Genomic DNA, 16882 nt, shown 5'->3' on the forward strand with positions numbered 1-16882 from the left:
TTGGTCTACTAAGTGTCAATCAAATCTGGAAACACTTTAAGTACACAACTTTTTGACTAAAATCATATGATATCGCCAAGGAAGTGTTAGGCTGAGCATTGGTGAAGATTTAAACCGAAAATGAGAGCTTTTTCCTTATTAATATTGGCCTGGATGTCCTTGCTTGTGGTTTTACCAGTGATACGTTGTAAAGATCAGCGAGAACTATCCGAAGGTAGGACAGCTCAAATAGCAACTAAACTTGCATTCCAACTTTCCATTTTAAATGTTGCTGAGTAATTAGCAATCTCGCTAGATATAAAGTTGGAGTCATGGAAGTCGCTATTCAAACGTTATTACATTGTAATTTGCATGTAACCCTCTCGGACTGATAAAAAGCAATTGCATTGCAGATACAAAGTTCCACCGGGTGTTCTCGAGAGTTCCATGCCGCTGACGTGGACTGGATCGCGTCTGATTTAATTCAGACTTGTGCCTAATGTTCTGTTGAACAAAAAATACATGACAAGAAAGATGCCTACAATGCTTGATAGTATATTATGGTTTTCATCAGAGGTTGAAGTATTTTATGCGCAAGTGGCAGAGAGAAGTTAACATTAGATTACTTACTTTTAGCCTAGTCTAATGTTTTTTTTCCTGTAGGAATTTTCTAGCTACTGTACACGTCCGAATGTTTTTTTCTCCTTCAGTTTAGCATAATGTTTACCGAGCTATAAATCAACATTGCATGTGTGCTGGAAATCTTTTTTTTATTGATAGAGATTGATGGAAAGTATCACTTCACAGTTTTAAGAAAAGACTCATTAAACATACACTAATAGCGTACTACACAGTATGCTATCATAAGAGAGAAGGGGAACATTTCAATGGTCAAGTAGACACATCTATACATTCTCAGAGACCACCTCCGGATATATTAACCAATTGAGCATGGTTGGTACAGACATTTACTTCAAGTTTTATGTGATTTTACATTGCACAAACACTACACGGGCCAATTTTCGCATCAATTACATAAGTCCATTGTTTTTAATTTATTTCAGGCAACCTTTTAGTTGTGACTGTTGCGACCAAAGAGACAGATGGCTTCAGGCGTTTCATGAGGTCTGCCCGGCACTTTAACTACACCATCAAGGTATGGAAAGTTCTGACAAGATACAACTGATCCAACACTTGTGTCCAGACAATGACTGTGACAATGACTCTGGAAAATATCAATGCCTTAGTGAGGAAACAAGCCTTTTTGAAGAAGGTATCTATCTTTTTGTTGTGGAGAATGTGGTTTGCAGTTGTTCTCTTTGGGTTTGAAGGTGCTTGGCAGAGGGGAGCCATGGAAAGGTGGGGACTATATGACCACGCCAGGAGGGGGTCAGAAAGTGCGCCTTCTTAAAGCTGGTTTGCAGGAGATAAAGGAGGAAGACAAGGTTGTCCTCTTCATTGACAGGTAGCCTTCAATTTGCCTTCACTCTTATAAGCATTATTTAATATATTATTGAATATATTCACACATAAAATTCAGTGTACATCAAAATTCAGCTTGCCCAACGACTGGTTCAGCACTGGTCTTACCCCACCAGACATGCCACCAGGAGTCTTTTCACAGTCCCAAGGTCCAGAACAAATTCAAGAAAATGTACAGTATTATACAGAGCCATGATTGCATGGAACTCCCTTCCATCTCATATAGGGAAAGTGAACAGCAAACTTGGTTTCAAAAAACAAATAAAGCAACACCTCACGGCACAAAGCCTCTCCACCATGTGACCTATTTGTTGTGTGTATGTACTGACATGTATGTGTAACTGATAGATGCGGGCACACACACAGTAAATGTTAATGTTTTTAAATGTATGTCAATTGTAAAGTATTTAGTCTGTAATGTCTTTTTCGTTATGTGTCAACTCCAGGAAGACTAGCTGTCGCTATTGGCGTCGGCTAATGGGGATCCTAATATACCCCCCCCCCGAACAATGAGGCTCATAAAGGTTCTCTTTTATCTCACTCTGACCAGCTATGATGTTGTCTTCGCCTCCGGTCCCAAAGAGCTGCTGAAGAAGTTCCAGCAGACAAGGCACAAGGTGGTCTTCTCCGCAGAGACCCTCATCTGGCCCGACAGACATTTGGAGGACAAGCACCCCCACTTCCGAGAGGGAAAGAGGTTCTTGGGCTCGGGGGGTATGTAAACACACTCCTCTTGATAACCTAGCAATGGAAGGCAGCCATTTTTGTTAACTGTCAACAGCAAGTGGTCAGTTAAACACTAATACTAACAAACACAGCTTTGCTTTTTAAACGTTGACATGCAACAGTCCAGTTAGAAGTTGTCTCAAGTCTTAGTCATTTTTATAGAAAGGAGGACATTGGGCCTAAGACATAGGAACATGGCACGAATTCACCTGGCAGTTTATCCACTAAGGTTTGAGACTGTGAATGGCAGTTTTATAATCTTAATGTTTAAGTCAGCTGCTGAAAACCAGAGGGACCCATGTCCAAACAGGAATATAAAATCACATTAATTGGACCTCTTTTACATTGACCATTTGTTTTAGAAATTCCGGTTCTACTGTTCAAACTGCTTTGTATTTGTCAAATCAACTTTTATTTGTCACATGTGCCGAATACAACAGGTGTAGAACACACAAGCCCTTAACTAACAATGCAGTTTTAAGAAAAATAAGTGTTGAGTAAAAAATAGTTAAGTAAAAAATGTCAATAATTGAAGGGCAGCAGTAAAATAACATTAGCGAGGCTATATACAGGGGGTACCGGTACAGTCAATGTGTGGGGGCACAGGTTAGTCGAGGTAATTGAGGTAATATGTACATGTAGGTAGAGGTAAAGTAAGTGTTGAGTAAAAAATTTAAATAATTGAAGGGCAGCAGTAAAATAACATTAGCGAGGCTATATACAGGGGGTACCGGTACAGAGTCAATGTATGGGGGCACAGGTTAGTCGAGGTAATTGAGGTAATATGTACATGTAGGTAGAGGTAAAGTAACTATCCATAGATAATAAACAGAGGAGCAACAGTGTACAAGAGGGGGGGGGGGGGGGGGGGGGGGGGGGGGGGGGGGGGGGGGGGGTGCAATGCAAATAGTCTGGGTAGCCATTTGATTAGTTGTTCAGGAATCTTATGGCTTGGGGTTAGAACCCGTATCGTTCACACACGTTCTATCTTTGTCCCTAGGATTCATTGGCTATGTTCGTAACCTCAAAGAGATGGTTGCTGACTGGACAGGGGAGGACAATGACAGTGATCAACTTTTCTTCACCAAGATTTATATCAACCCAGAGAAAAGAGTAGGAATCTACCTCTATACTGATCTTGTTATGGCTCTTTAAGTGGTCTCTCTCAGAACTACCTCAGCACTTTACTATCTATGCATTTCTTCTTGGTATGAGTACTGTATGTGTATTATACTGTAACATTATATCTATGCAGTATGTTTCCTCATGCTGTTTTTGTGTTCTTAATAAGTGATATGTTTTTGTTTCTCCAGAAATCCATCAATATAACACTGGACAACAGATGCAGAATGTTTCAGAATCTTCATGGATCCCTTGGTGAGTTTTTAACAAATTACACATCTCTTTAGACTTAGAGCATGTCTCGCCATTGTCTCCCACTTCACCTCTAGCCAACAAGTATACACATGTACTTCAACATTTTCGAATGAAAAGGTCACTGCACCACTGAAACCTGCTGACATCAGCTTTTAAATTCTTGATCCTCCCGCCTCCTGGGACATCAAAACGGCTGTTTCAGTTTACGCTTTTTCCCATTCTGTAAAGAGATGCTTGGAGAAGAAAAGAGGAAAGTGCCACCTCCCTCTGGTTTCACTTCCTGTCTGTGTTAGTCGTGATTGGCTGATTGAGGCTTTGATGAAGGTGTATGGGTGTGATGCAGGTTGTCATATCCTTAGGCTTTCTGGTTCAGTGGCAGGCAGCCCCCTTTTTGGACAGCTGACAGACTGCTTTGAGCCTTTCTTCCCTCTCTTTTACTCTCTTTCTCTCTCCTCCTCTTCCCCCCCTCTTTTTCCTGTATGCCGCTGGCTGAGGCTGAGCCTGCGTTAGGAATTTATGAGTTTGCTGTGAGAGAGGGATGTGTCTGAGCTCACGTAGACCAGAGAGGGAAGGGGGAGGGGGTCGGGCACAGCTCCTCCATGCTTTTCCCAGATGCTCCCAAAGCACAGGGCTGGATGTGTATAAACTTTTTAAGCAGCTGCAGTTAGGTGGGCGTGCTGAGTAAACGCTACATCCTACCAACTCCACAGCAACGGCTTCCTGTTAATAGCTATAGACTTCCCTATAATAGTCAGCTTCTTGAGAGGGACAGCAAGATCATGCTTGATTGTGTTCGTCTTGAAACCTACTTGAGGTGAAAAGGAGAGAGCTGAAATTGTCACAGCATCGTTGTAGAACCCAGTCTCCCAGAGAGAGACATGCAGTCATTCGCAAAATGTAGTGAGTGGTGACGTCACTGGTGGTTTGCCGGTTTCAACTGCAACGCCCCACAGTTGCTAAATGTTTCTTTGGTGCAGGTCAGCTTTGGAATTTTCTTTTGTATTTTTAACCTTAATTTACACAGGTAAATTACATTGAGACTTAGGCGTTGTTTATAAGTGAGCCCTGAACACATTAAATACATAGTTGGTTAGTTTTGTAACAAAATCTGTTGAATTATTGTGTAATGGAATCCATCTCCAATACATGATGTTCTGATGGTTTGGATGTTTCAGTACTGTGGATTGATTAGCCACTGACTAGCATTGAGTGGCATGCTTCAAGTCTCTCTTGGAAGGCACGTGGCCGGCCAACAATTGGCAGGCTTTACTGACTTTATTGTCCCCACAGGGAAAATTTGTTGCAGTGTCATGTACACGTTTTCTTTTTTTAATTTCACCTTTATTTAACCAGGTAGGCCAGTTGAGAACAAGTTCTCATTTACAACTGCGACCTGGCCAAGATAAAGCAAAGCAGTGCGACAAAACAACAACAACAGAGTTACACATGGAATTAATAAACATATAGTCAATAACACAATAGACAAATCTATGTACAGTGTGTGTAAATGTAGTAAGATTAGGGATGTAAGGCAATAAATAGGCCATAGTGGCTAAGTAATTACAATTTAGCATTAACACCGGAGTGATAGATGTGCAGATGATGATGTGCAAGTAGAGATACTGGGGTGCAAAAGAGCAACAAAAAAAACAAAAACAATATGGGGATGAGGTAGTTGGGTGGGCTATTTACAGATGGGCTGTGTACAGGTACAGTGATCGGTAAGCTGCTCTGACAGCTGATGCTTAAACTTAGAGAGGGAGATATAAATCTCCAGCTTCAGTGATTTTTTTTTTTGTTGTTGTTGCAATTCGTTTCAGTCATTTTGTCGCAGGACTGGTACTGATGTTACGGTTTGTGTGTTTGCGCACAGATGAGGTGGTGTTGAAGTTTGAGGACGGGCAAGTGCGGGCCAGAAACGTGTTGTATGATACATTACCCGTCGTTGTTCATGGCAACGGGCCCACCAAGGTAACCTTCCAACTTTTGACCATTTGACCCCTATTGACCATTGTAATTCTATTGACCATTGAAATTCAGACACAATAAATAGAATGTAAATGTAAGACCAAAAAAATCATCCACATATTTGGAAAAAAGTAGGTAAACAACAGTATCAGGAAGTGGTAAAAATAAAATAAATGTTTTTTGTTTTAGCTCCAGATCAACTACTTGAGCAACTACATCCCCACAGTGTGGACGTTTGAGACGGGTTGCAGTGTGTGTCTTGAGGACCTGCGGCCACTCTTAGGACTCAAGGTGGGTTGCCTGTCTGTTTATGTAAAGTATTCTGGTAATACACTCTTAGGGCGTATTCTCATTGAAGAGAGTTGTAGCAGAGGTATCGTGATGAAATTTCTATTTACCTAATATGTACATAAACTTTTCAATTGACATGAGCAACAGAATTTCATGTGCCTAGAGAAGGTTCGGGGGATTGGCGAAGGACATTCTTGCTTCACAGCTTAAATTTACCGTAAATATCCCAGTATAGCCACCAGCCAGTAAGCATCCTTTTAACAAACTATTCAACTATGCAAGCAACTTCATCTTAACCAACTTTTCATCTTAAGCATATTACACTCTTGTATAATGCAACAATTCACAACCACGTGCAGAGTATTAAAGGGGTTATTTTCTTGTCCATACACTCATTACATTTCAGGTTAAAAAAAAGTCTTAAATATAAGGAACACATTTCAGCTGTTTCAAAAGCATTTCTCTGCCATTTAGATTTTTACTGTAGGAGCATTTCGCTTGAAGAGACCATTCTGTTTACTTCTGACTGCTCAGATATGGGTGACTTTCGAGCAAGGCTCGCCTGCGACCTCCGTAGGAGAAGTGACAAGTTGACATTACACTAAAAGGTCTAGCCGAGGTTATTTTCTCGAAACCTCTAATGTATCTCTCGTAGTGAGAATACACTCTTAAGCTGAATTGTAATACACCTGCGTCGGAAACGACACACACGGCCGACACGCAATCTATACCGGTGCGATTAATGGTCACCTGTGGTGTGTGCCAATGTAGCTTGATTGCAGGTTGGGTGACAAGATTCTCTGGGGGAATTGGATGAAAAGGCATTTGATTTTTATATGCAAGGTTTTCAAGTCGACTGCAATGTACATGACAATGACATTACATGACTATTTTTAAGAGGTCTGTTTGTCTGTACAGGAGAGCGAATACCCACTGGTGGTCATTGGGATCTTCATCCAGCAGCCCACCCCCTTTGTCAGTGTGTTCTTTGAGAGCTTGCTCAAACTGGAATACCCAAAAAACCGACTCAAACTCTTCATCTACAACCAGGTGAGAGAAATACATTTTATTACATAGTACCATCGATCTAACGTTTAAAGGGACACTTTGTTTTTTTTTCAGTGAAGCCTTTTATCTACTCCCCCAGAGTCAGATGAACCCATGGATACCATTTTGATGTCTCTGCATCCAGTATGAAGGAAGTTACAGGTAGTTTAGCGATTGTTAGCGCAGCTAGCTGTTACCATAGACTTCTAGTCATTGCCCTATCGCTAGTTAGCAACTTCCTTCAAACTGCACACAGAGACATACAAATTGTATCCACGAGTTCATCAGGCTCTGGGCAAGTAGATCATTTTAAGTAGATACAAGTATCCCTTTAATAAATGTGTATAATTAAATATTTTCCCTTTTGATTTGAGTAACCGTTTGGTCTTATATGAATGGAACACAGTGTTAGTTACACCCAGTAACCTCTTGTGCATTTCTCCTTCCGAATTGTTGCCAATCCACACATGTGCTCACATGCCTCTGTGTATAGTATAACAATGACAAGGAATGTGTCAGATCTGTGCAGGTACCAGTCACGGGTCAACCAACTTAACTTCAGGGTCCGTGCATGAGATATGTTGACATGAATCAAAGTTGTATTACAACACTTGACATTTGTTGTTAAAAGTTGATCCTTTCATAAGTTATATTCTTCCAGAATTAATGGGAATATATCAAGAATTGAAGTAGAGAGGAGATTCAGCAACTCTTAGTGGACAATGGAAGTTCGGGAAAACCCTGAAGAAGGCCAAAAGCTGGAACGCGTTGGTTTTCCTTTCATAAAAAAAAATAAGCGTTTTTATTCACTTCCAATTTCCATCAAGAGTTGCTGAATCTCTACTTCAGTTTTGCTCCTCAATTCATACACCTTGGTTGGAGAGCGAGGTAGTGTCAGTACTCCCAGTGCTCCCTTCCATATTTATCAAGAATTGAAATGACAGATTTCATTGAACAGATTCCCATATCCCACATTGTAGTTCATTGGTAAGCACAAAGGGCTTTGTTTAATTTCAACCTCAAACATCTGGTGGGCTGTAATGCTCTCATTGTAACTCTTTATTTTTCCTATGTGTGAATGTGACTGAGACTGTTACAGAAGCGCAACAACTCTTGTCTTTGCTACTGTCCCACAATGTCCTTTTACAGGAGCAGCACCACGAGGTAGAGGTCAGCTCTTTCCTGAAGGACCATGGGAAAGAGTACCAGGATGTAAAGGTCATCGGGCCCGAGGAGAACATGGACAGGGTGGCTTCCCGCAACCTCGGCCTGTGAGTTCACCTTGGCTTTCTCTCTCACACTAGCTTTGGATGCGCACATACAACCTAGCTTGACATCATTCCTAAGTTTCTCAAAGATATTCAGCATGTGATCTGGGGTAGTTTACTGGTTAGGGCCGCTGCCTTCAGTGCATACATGTACTGTATCGATCTGGGTTCGAATCCCCAACGAAGAAAAAAATATGTTTGGGACTGCCCCATAAATGTGTGTTTATTACATTTCCTATTTTTTGGTTCCCAGTGATATGTGCCGACAGGACAAGGACTGTGAGTATTTCTTCAGCATGGATATCGAAGTGGTTCTGAAGAACAAGGACACCCTAAAGATTCTCATCGAGCAAAATGAGTAAGCAGCAATAAAATGAGCCTGTCGATTATGCCTGACCAGATTCCCGATCTCTGACGCATGCTATAACTGCTCTCCTAAAAATACTGGACACACACGTGTATTTGGGTGGATACACTTTCAAAGCTCAGCTGGTTTTCAGTGGGACGTGATTAATCATCCCCTGTCACCCTTCAGGCCTATAATTGCACCCATGATAACCCGAGAAGGCCGCCTATGGACCAACTTCTGGGGAGCACTCAGTGCTGATGGTTACTATGCTAGGTCGGAGGACTATGTGGACATTGTGCAAGGACGCAGAGTGTAAGTCACACACACATTATTTCCCATAACTGAATATGCCAATATGGTCATTATGGAACAATGTTATTTTATAGAGAGCTGAGGTCTGATGGGTTTTTGTTATGACTCTCCCGGGGGGGGTGCTCGTTTTGCTAAACTCGGCAACACTACTACAGCTTCCATGCCAGTACCATAGTCTTGTTTTAGAGAGCGCTTTCAGCACAATGTATGGGAAGCCGGTTCTAAATATCGTTTCTTGTCACTACAGTGGTGTGTGGAATGTCCCCTACCTGGCCAAGGTGTACCTGGTGAAGGCCAGCCTCCTTCACGAGGAGCTCTCCGACAACGACCTCTTCAGCTCGGGCACCCTGGACCTCGACATGGCCTTCTGTCACAACGCCAGAAACAAAGTCAGTGTTGGAAAGCTATGATTGATTGATTGGTCAAATGCTCCATTTCATTTTGGGTATTAAAAATACATGACAGGCCTCCAAGTGGCGCAGTGGTCTAAGGCACTGCATTGCAGTGCTAGCTGTGCCACTAGAGATTCTGGGTTCGAATCCAGGCTCTGTCGCAGCCGACCGCAACCGGGAGATCCATGGGACGGCACACAATTGGCCCAGCGTCGTCCGGGTTAGGGGAGGGTTTGGCCGGCAGGGATGTCCTTGTCCCACTAGTGACTCCTGTGGCGGGCCGGGCGCAGTGCACGCTGACACGGTTGCCAGGTGTATTGCGTTTCCTCCGACACATTGGTGCAGCTGGCTTCCGGGTTAAGTGGGCATTGTGTCAAGAAGCAGTGCGGCTTGGTTGGGTTTCAGAGGATGCACGGCTCTTGACCTTCGCCTCTCCCGAGTCCATACGGGAGTTGCAGCGATGAGACAAGAATGTAACTACCAATTGGATACCACGAAATTGGGGAGAAAAAGGGGTAAAATATAAAACAAAAAATGTAAGAATACTTTACTCTCCATTACCTTGCAGAGAACTTAAATGTGTATATATGCTCACAACATAAAGTGAGCATAAAGCAATGGGTCAGCTGCATGGCAGCACCCCTTGGAGAAATTGTAGTAATTAAGTGCCTTGCTCAAGGGCGCAATGGCATGTAGGATTCCATCGGAATTTATTCTGAAGTCTCGGCTTGCTCTCAGTCCATCAGTGTCCAGTATCAGTCACGGGTGCTTAGGTTTCAAAACATAGCAAAACTCTGATTAGAAGTGAGACACCAGTGTCGAACCCGTAGAAGTCCCAAAACTTAGGCCAGGTATCAAATATTTTAACGTTATAGCTTCAAACTATATTATTAAAAAAAGGTTAACGCCCTTTGCTTCGATTTCTCAGGGAGTCTTCATGTATGTTACGAATATGCACACCTTTGGACGGATGCTGTCGACAGAAAACTACCAGATGAGCCATCTCCACAACGATCTGTGGCAGATCTTTGAAAACCCTAAGGTGAGAATTGGGTTGTCAAGTAGTCATTGGGGGGGAAAAAACTAAATTCAAGCCTAGATGTACCTCAATTCAGCATGTACCTCACAACTTTTATTTAGTTTGTTTGAAGACTAATTGCATCACTCAGCTGCAGAAGAGCTTATTGCATGTCATTACATGCAAGTGTATGTTCTGCAGTGCTTTACAACAGTAAGAATGCCATTGTCTTTTATATAAATCTGCTTATGTGGACACTTTGTATCTGTTCATGTGTTAACTTGTCTAATCACAATAAATATAGTAATGCATCTCTACACTGAGTATACTAAACATTAAGAACACCTTCCTAATATTTAGTTGCTCCCCCTTTTGCCCTCAGAACAGCCTCAATTCGTTGGGGCATGGGCTCTACAAGGTGTCCAAAGCGTTCCACAGTGATGCTGGCCCATGCTGACTCCAGTCTGATCGCCTTGAGATAGAAGCTGTTTTTCAGTCTCTCTGTCCCAGCTTTGATGCACCTGTACTGACCTCGCCTTCTGGATGATAGCGGGGTGAACAGGCAGTGGCTCGGGTGGTTGATGTCCTTGATGATCTTTTTGACCTTCCTGTGACATCGGGTGCTGTAGGTGTCCTGGAGGGAAGGTAGTTTGCCCCCGGTGATGCATTGGGCAGACCGCACCACTCTCTGGAGAGCCCTGCGGTTGCGGGCGGTGCAGTTGCCGTACATGGCGGTGATACAGCCCGACAGGATGCTCTTAATTGTGCATCTGTAAAAGTTTGAGGGTTTTAGGAGCCAAGCCAACCTTCTTCACCACATTGTCTGTGTGGGTGGACCATTTCAGCTCATCAGATATGTGTACGCCGAGGAACTTGACGCTTTCCACCTTCTCCACTGCGATCCCGTCAATGTGGATAGGGGGGTACTCCCCCTGCTGTTTCCTGAAGTCCACGATCAGCTCCTTTGTTTTGTTGACATTGAGTAAGAGGTTATTTTCCTGGCACCACTCTCCCAGGGCCCTCACCTCCTCCCTGTAGGCTGTCTCGTCATTGTTGGTAATCAGGCCTACTACTGTTGTGTCGTCTGCAAACTTGATGATTGAGTTGGAGGCGTGTGTGGCCTGCGGTTATGGGTGAACAGGGAGTACAGGAGGGGGCTGAGCACGTACCCTTCAAGGGCCCCTGTGTTGAGGATCGGCGTAGTGGAGATGTTGTTTCCTACCTTCACCACTTGGGGGCGGCCCATCAGGAAGTCCAGGACCCAGTTGCACAGGGCGGGGTTCAGACCCATGGACCTGAGCTTAATGATGAGCTTGGAGGGTACTATGGTGTTGAATGCTGGGATAGGGAGAGATTGAATATGTCTGTAAACATTCCAGCCAGCTGGTCTGCACATGCTCTGATGACGCTGCTAGGGATGCCGTCTGGACCGGCAGCCTTGCGAGGATTAACACACTTAAATGTCTTACTCACGTCGGCCACGGAGGAGAGCCCACAGTCCTTGGTAGCGGGCCACGTCGGTGGCAATGTGTTATCCTCAAAGCGGGCGAAGAAGGTGTTTAGCTTGTCCAGAAGCAAGACGTCAGTGTCCGCTACGTGGCTGGTTTTACCTTTGTAGTCTGTGATTGTAGACCCTGCCACATACGTCTCGTGTCTGAGCTGTTGAATTGCGACTCCACTTCGTCTCTGTACCGATGTTTTGCCTGTTTGATTGCCTTACGGAGGGAATAACTACACTGTTTGTATTCGGCCATATTCCCAGCCACCTTGCCATGGTTAAATGCAGTGGTTCGTGCTTTCAGTTTAGCTTTCAACTGGTCAGTCCATGTCATGGAAAGAGCAGGTGTCCTTAATGTTTTGTACACTCACTGTATATTCTTAATTTTCCTCAGGATTGGGAGGAGCGTTACATCCATGAGAACTACACAAAGATAATGAGAGACAAACTGATTGAAACTGTGAGTACTTGTTTTTCTATCAAAGTATAATATTTCAACGCTCACTCAAGATCACCGACATTGCCTATTGCTACATATAAAATTATTATGATAATGGCTGATAAAGGTGATAACCGAAGTTTCTTAATATATAATAATATATACCATGTAGCAGACCCTTTTATCCTAAGCGACTTACAAATCATGTGTGCATACATTTGACGTACGGGTGGCCTCGGAAATCGAACCCACTATTTTGAGCGCCATGCTCTACCAACTTAGCTACAGAAGACTATTTCCGGGTGGTCAAAGTCCAGTTGGCTACAAATGAAGACCACAAACTGCATGCTCAAAATATTTCTAGAATGTACTGTTTATGGAGAGAGTAGAAATTCCATGCCTATCTGCTACTCTTTGAAAATGCAAGGTCACTCAATTGTACTTCCCCCCCCCTTCCAGCCTTGCCCTGATGTATACTGGTTCCCGCTATTCTCTGATATCGGATGTGACCACATTGTTCAAGAAATGGAAAACTTTGGACAGTGGTCAGGTGGCCGAAATACGGTATGTATTTATACTCCTAAACCAATGTAGCCTACAATATTATCTTACCTAACAAACCTGTAAATGTAGTAACTTGAGCATTGTATCATGTTTTTACATTTCCTTATTTACTGAAGGACACAAGGATCCAGGGCGGCTATGAGAATGTCCCCACCATTGATATCCACATGACTCAAATCAATTATGAGAAAGAGTGGCAGAAGCTTCTGTTGGATTACATCGCCCCAATCACAGAGACAATGTATCCTGGATACTACACCAAGGTATGGTTTTAAAAAACACATTTGTACTCATTTTAGATGGATTTATGCGCAGCTCAACAGAAATTCATATTTTCATTACTCTACACATTTTTCATGGATTTTAACTCCTGAATTATATCATTAGAACGTGGAGAACAATAGAGAAAATGCATAAATGATCAGTAAAGTTTTATTTTACAGTCCACGTTCAGCTGGTGGGTTGTTTGTGTGGTTATAATGGTATATCGTGGTTCTTGCTTTAGTAACTCCCACAAAATGTAAATATTTGTGCACCATTTTGTTACATATCGCCACTGTGTGGCCTGATATCTGTTAGTTTAGCCAAGTAGAGTTATGTTTGTTTATCTAAAAATGTTTAAATGCACATCTGTTATTTGATTAACTTTTGAAAATTACTTTGTTCACAGGTTAACAATAATATTCTTATTTATGTTTTCAAAATGTAGAATTGTACTGTATGCTGCTGATTTACAGTAGAATAGTCTACATTTATACAAGTCGTCATTCATTTCATTCAAATGCAACTGACGTGTTAAATTATATTGCAAATATATTTTTTAATAGAATCTTATGTATAGAACGGGGTCCCTCTGTGCTACCATGTTGACCCTGACATGCATCTCTTCTCTTATCAGTGTATCTCTTACCTCAACTTCGTAGTGAGGTACAAACCTGACGAGCAGCCCCTGCTCACCCCTCACCACGATGCATCTACTTTCACTATTAATGTAGCTCTCAACAGCAAAGAAATTGACTATCAGGTAAATGAGTATTAGGTGTCCAGTCCAGCAAGACACACTAAACTGGCAGGTAACCTAGAACAAATACCCCTTAAGCCCTTGTTTTAGGACAGGATGCAGGTGTTCTGTCCTCTTTCCTGTCTCTTCTCTGGGAATGTATGCTGGAATCAGGGAGCTCGCTCTTTCTCTTTCTTAGCTGAGGTTTCAACCAGGAGGTCAAGGGGCACGCGGCCTGTCCCGGCAGCCCTCCCGGCTCGTTTGTGAATGCTGCATGACTCTTTGCATCACTCTGGTATTTTCTGTCTGTCTCTCTCTTTGCAGGCTCAGTTTGACTTGGCGTTTGTAGTTAGATATAAGCCAGACGAGCAGCCCTTTTTAAGGCCACACCATGACGCGTCCACATTTACTATAAATATTGCACTCAATCAAAAAGTGCTTGATTACCAGGTGAGTGTGTTTGTGTGATGATTAACACATTGACTTGGGGAGTTGGCCTCTAAAGACTGGGTTGGACCAACTTTGATATGTGAACACTTGTAGGGCTACCCCCATGGTAATATTTGTAACACTTATGGATGTGCCCTGATTTGTTAGACCCTCAGGCACCTCTGTAATTCAAACCCTGTGTCCCACTATTAACATCTATTCAAATTGGTTAGGATAACCCGACTACTGTATACGGTCATTTAGTGTGAAATTGGAACAGAAAGTTCAGTGAAGTTGTGTATTTTCCTGAAATGTTGCAATCAAGTTTGCCAATCAACTTATTTCAAGTAGGAATGCAAGTATATGTATGTACAGTATGTCTTCTGAAATGTTCTGAGCATGCAGACCATTAGTTGCTTTGTATGTTTTCATCACCGTTTGTTTCTATGAATACAATTATTCCAGGGTGAGTTTCCCAAAAACATCACGTTCATCTTTAGCATTAAGATACTCGTTCCTCCATTGCCCACCAATGGATTTAAGATGATCTTATTGCTAAAGATGGTCTTTATGTTTTTGGGAAACTCACCCCAGATTGTTTTCATCAGAATCATTTTGGTGACTCTCATTCTTTCTCCTTTGCACGTAAAAAAACAACCAACATTTGAAAGGCTTCTGAAGATGTGTTGTATTGCATCCGTGTCATTACCCTGCATCTTTCAAACTTGGACTAGAATAGGTGCATAATCTGGTTTGTTTTGAGAAGAAAGTGCTTTCCGCACAGTTACTGTTTCTCCATTGTTCACAATGTGTTATTCGCACATAGTTATGTACCTATGATGAAAGCCTTCAGTGTTCTCCTGTGCAGTATGACCTTGAGTCCTAGACAAGTTGACGTTTCTCTGTGTATAGAATGTGAAGTATGTGTGAATCTCCTGGCTGGATATACCTTTCCTGACTTCATCTTTCTGTTTGCTTTCCCATTGAAGGGTGGGGGATGCAGGTTCATACGGTATAACTGCTCCGTCGAGGCACCCCGCAAAGGCTGGGCCCTCATGCACCCTGGACGGCTCACCCACTATCACGAGGGCCTGCGAACCACTGCAGGCACTCGATACATCGCAGTGTCATTTGTGGACCCCTGAGTTCCAATGGCAATGAGCTGCCACTTCCAGGTGTCAGCTTTTGTTTCTATGGTGCCTTTACTGAACTTTTGTTAATTCAGGAAAACTCCATTAACCAAATCCAAGTGGGTGTTGCGGGAGACCTTTTCTCTTGAAACCCCTTTCCACTGAAAGTCATTTGAAACTTTTGTGAGACAAATGTACTGTTTTAGTATTATTATTTTACCTGTCAAAATAACTTGTTTTGTTGAATCAAGACACTCCTACATACAGTATGAGGCAATAAGAATAACTTTATTTGTAAAGAGCCCTTCATTTCCAAATACACTCCTAATACAATATGCAATGCACCATGGTCTAGGAGATTATTAAAACATCTGTCCTATTTATTATTTTGATATTTGTATAATAGGAATTTATTCCAAAGATTCCGTGTTGCTTTTCGAATGTGTAATATCTAAAGAACACAGCTCGTAACACATTATCGTTCCCCTTGTCATTTTCATGTTGAAAACAAGTCCATGTTCAGCACCCAAACATTGCCAAACATTGTAGATAGAGATGCAATGAATAGAGCCGACGTGAGTCCTTATTCTACATGTCAGACAGGCATGTTTGTTCTACATTGCCTATTTCTATCAGAATGTTCCAAAACGTTGCATCATGCTGAAAGCGCACCAGAACATATACTGTATGCTTCTCTTAAATAACTATACATTTTTTTACATTCCATGACAAGTAATCATTGAGGACAAAGTTTGACTGAATTGATCTGATGCTGCCTGGGCATACTCTGAAAAATGTTGTAAATGTTAGTAGAGATAGTTGTGAAAATTTATATTTTGGTCATTTGTCAATAAAACACTGAACCAAACTGTGATTCCATTGTGCAACCAATCTTTTGAGTAGTTGGTTCTGTATCAAAAGCCAAAATACCGTTTTCATTATGGCCCTAACAAAGATAGCGGAATGAATGAGACAATTACAGAATGGACTCTTCAGTCAGAGGTTATTCCAATGGCATGTCCTAAATAAATGTATCTTCATTGATTGGTCCCAACATAGTGTATACAATACCTGCTTCTCCACAAATCTCATGGCCAAATGCCTTTACTTTGATGAATATTTATACAGCAGCTGCTGTTTAGGCTGGGGTAGGGTGAAGTTGCCCCTAAACTTAGATTCTGATCTTGGGTCAGTTTAGCATTTTCCCCACTAATGGTTAAGGTTCGGATTGGGGGAGGGGAAAATAATCCTAGATCTGTATTTTGGGGAAACAGCTTTTAGGCTGTGACTTTTCAACTGATGTGTTGTCGTTATAGTGATTACAGTTTGTTTATTGATTAATCTATTTCCATACATATTTTTGAAATATTTATTGATAGATCTTACTAGTTAATTATTGTATTTTACTCTAAAGCCACAAAGTGTTGTCTCTCGAGATACAAGGTGTATATGGTTTCTTTATCTGGAATTATTTCAAAATGTGTTGGTTTATCGATATTTTATTTATTTGCGTACTTCTTTCTGTATACCCACGTTTACGTTTAATGGTTGATTTATCTATTTACAGTGATTTTTAGGTACTCCATAGTTACACTCCACTCCAGTAGGTGGCG

At 42.0% G+C, this 16882-nt stretch overlaps 1 protein-coding gene across 4 annotated transcripts; it reads left to right on the forward strand.

The window, feature by feature from the left end:
• The first annotated feature begins 37 nt into the window (after positions 1–37).
• Positions 38–16143, forward strand: plod1a (procollagen-lysine, 2-oxoglutarate 5-dioxygenase 1a). 4 transcript variants are annotated; one of them, XM_029719764.1, is made up of 20 exons: positions 40–214; positions 393–933; positions 1044–1135; positions 1311–1444; positions 2012–2175; positions 3188–3300; positions 3501–3564; positions 5438–5535; positions 5722–5823; positions 6742–6873; positions 8020–8141; positions 8392–8496; positions 8674–8799; positions 9047–9188; positions 10120–10233; positions 12102–12167; positions 12606–12710; positions 12827–12973; positions 13609–13734; positions 15129–16143. In XM_029719764.1, the coding sequence occupies exons 3-20, from the start codon at positions 1100–1102 to the stop codon at positions 15282–15284; spliced, it is 2052 nt and encodes a 683-aa protein (XP_029575624.1). In that variant the 5' UTR covers positions 40–214; positions 393–933; positions 1044–1099; the 3' UTR covers positions 15285–16143. The 4 variants fall into 4 exon arrangements, 3 of the variants coding, with proteins under 3 accessions (XP_029575623.1, XP_029575622.1, XP_029575624.1); XM_029719763.1 differs by lacking the exons at positions 393–933; positions 13609–13734 and adding an exon at positions 14035–14160 and having other exon boundaries at positions 38–214; XR_003870268.1 differs by lacking the exon at positions 393–933 and having other exon boundaries at positions 39–214; positions 13609–14160.
• The last annotated feature ends 739 nt before the right edge of the window (positions 16144–16882 follow it).

This window comes from Salmo trutta, chromosome 28 (assembly GCF_901001165.1).
Source record: "Salmo trutta chromosome 28, fSalTru1.1, whole genome shotgun sequence".
Classification (NCBI taxonomy): domain Eukaryota; kingdom Metazoa; phylum Chordata; class Actinopteri; order Salmoniformes; family Salmonidae; genus Salmo; species Salmo trutta.

Coding starts and splice junctions, on each gene's coding strand:
- plod1a (XM_029719763.1), top strand. CDS start 121: ATGAGAGCTTTTTCCTTATTAATATTGGCCTGGATGTCCTTGCTTGTG. Junction 5,824..6,741: donor GGCCACTCTTAGGACTCAAG/GTGGGTTGCCTG, acceptor TTGTCTGTACAG/GAGAGCGAATACCCACTGGT. Junction 12,711..12,826: donor GGTCAGGTGGCCGAAATACG/GTATGTATTTAT, acceptor TATTTACTGAAG/GACACAAGGATCCAGGGCGG.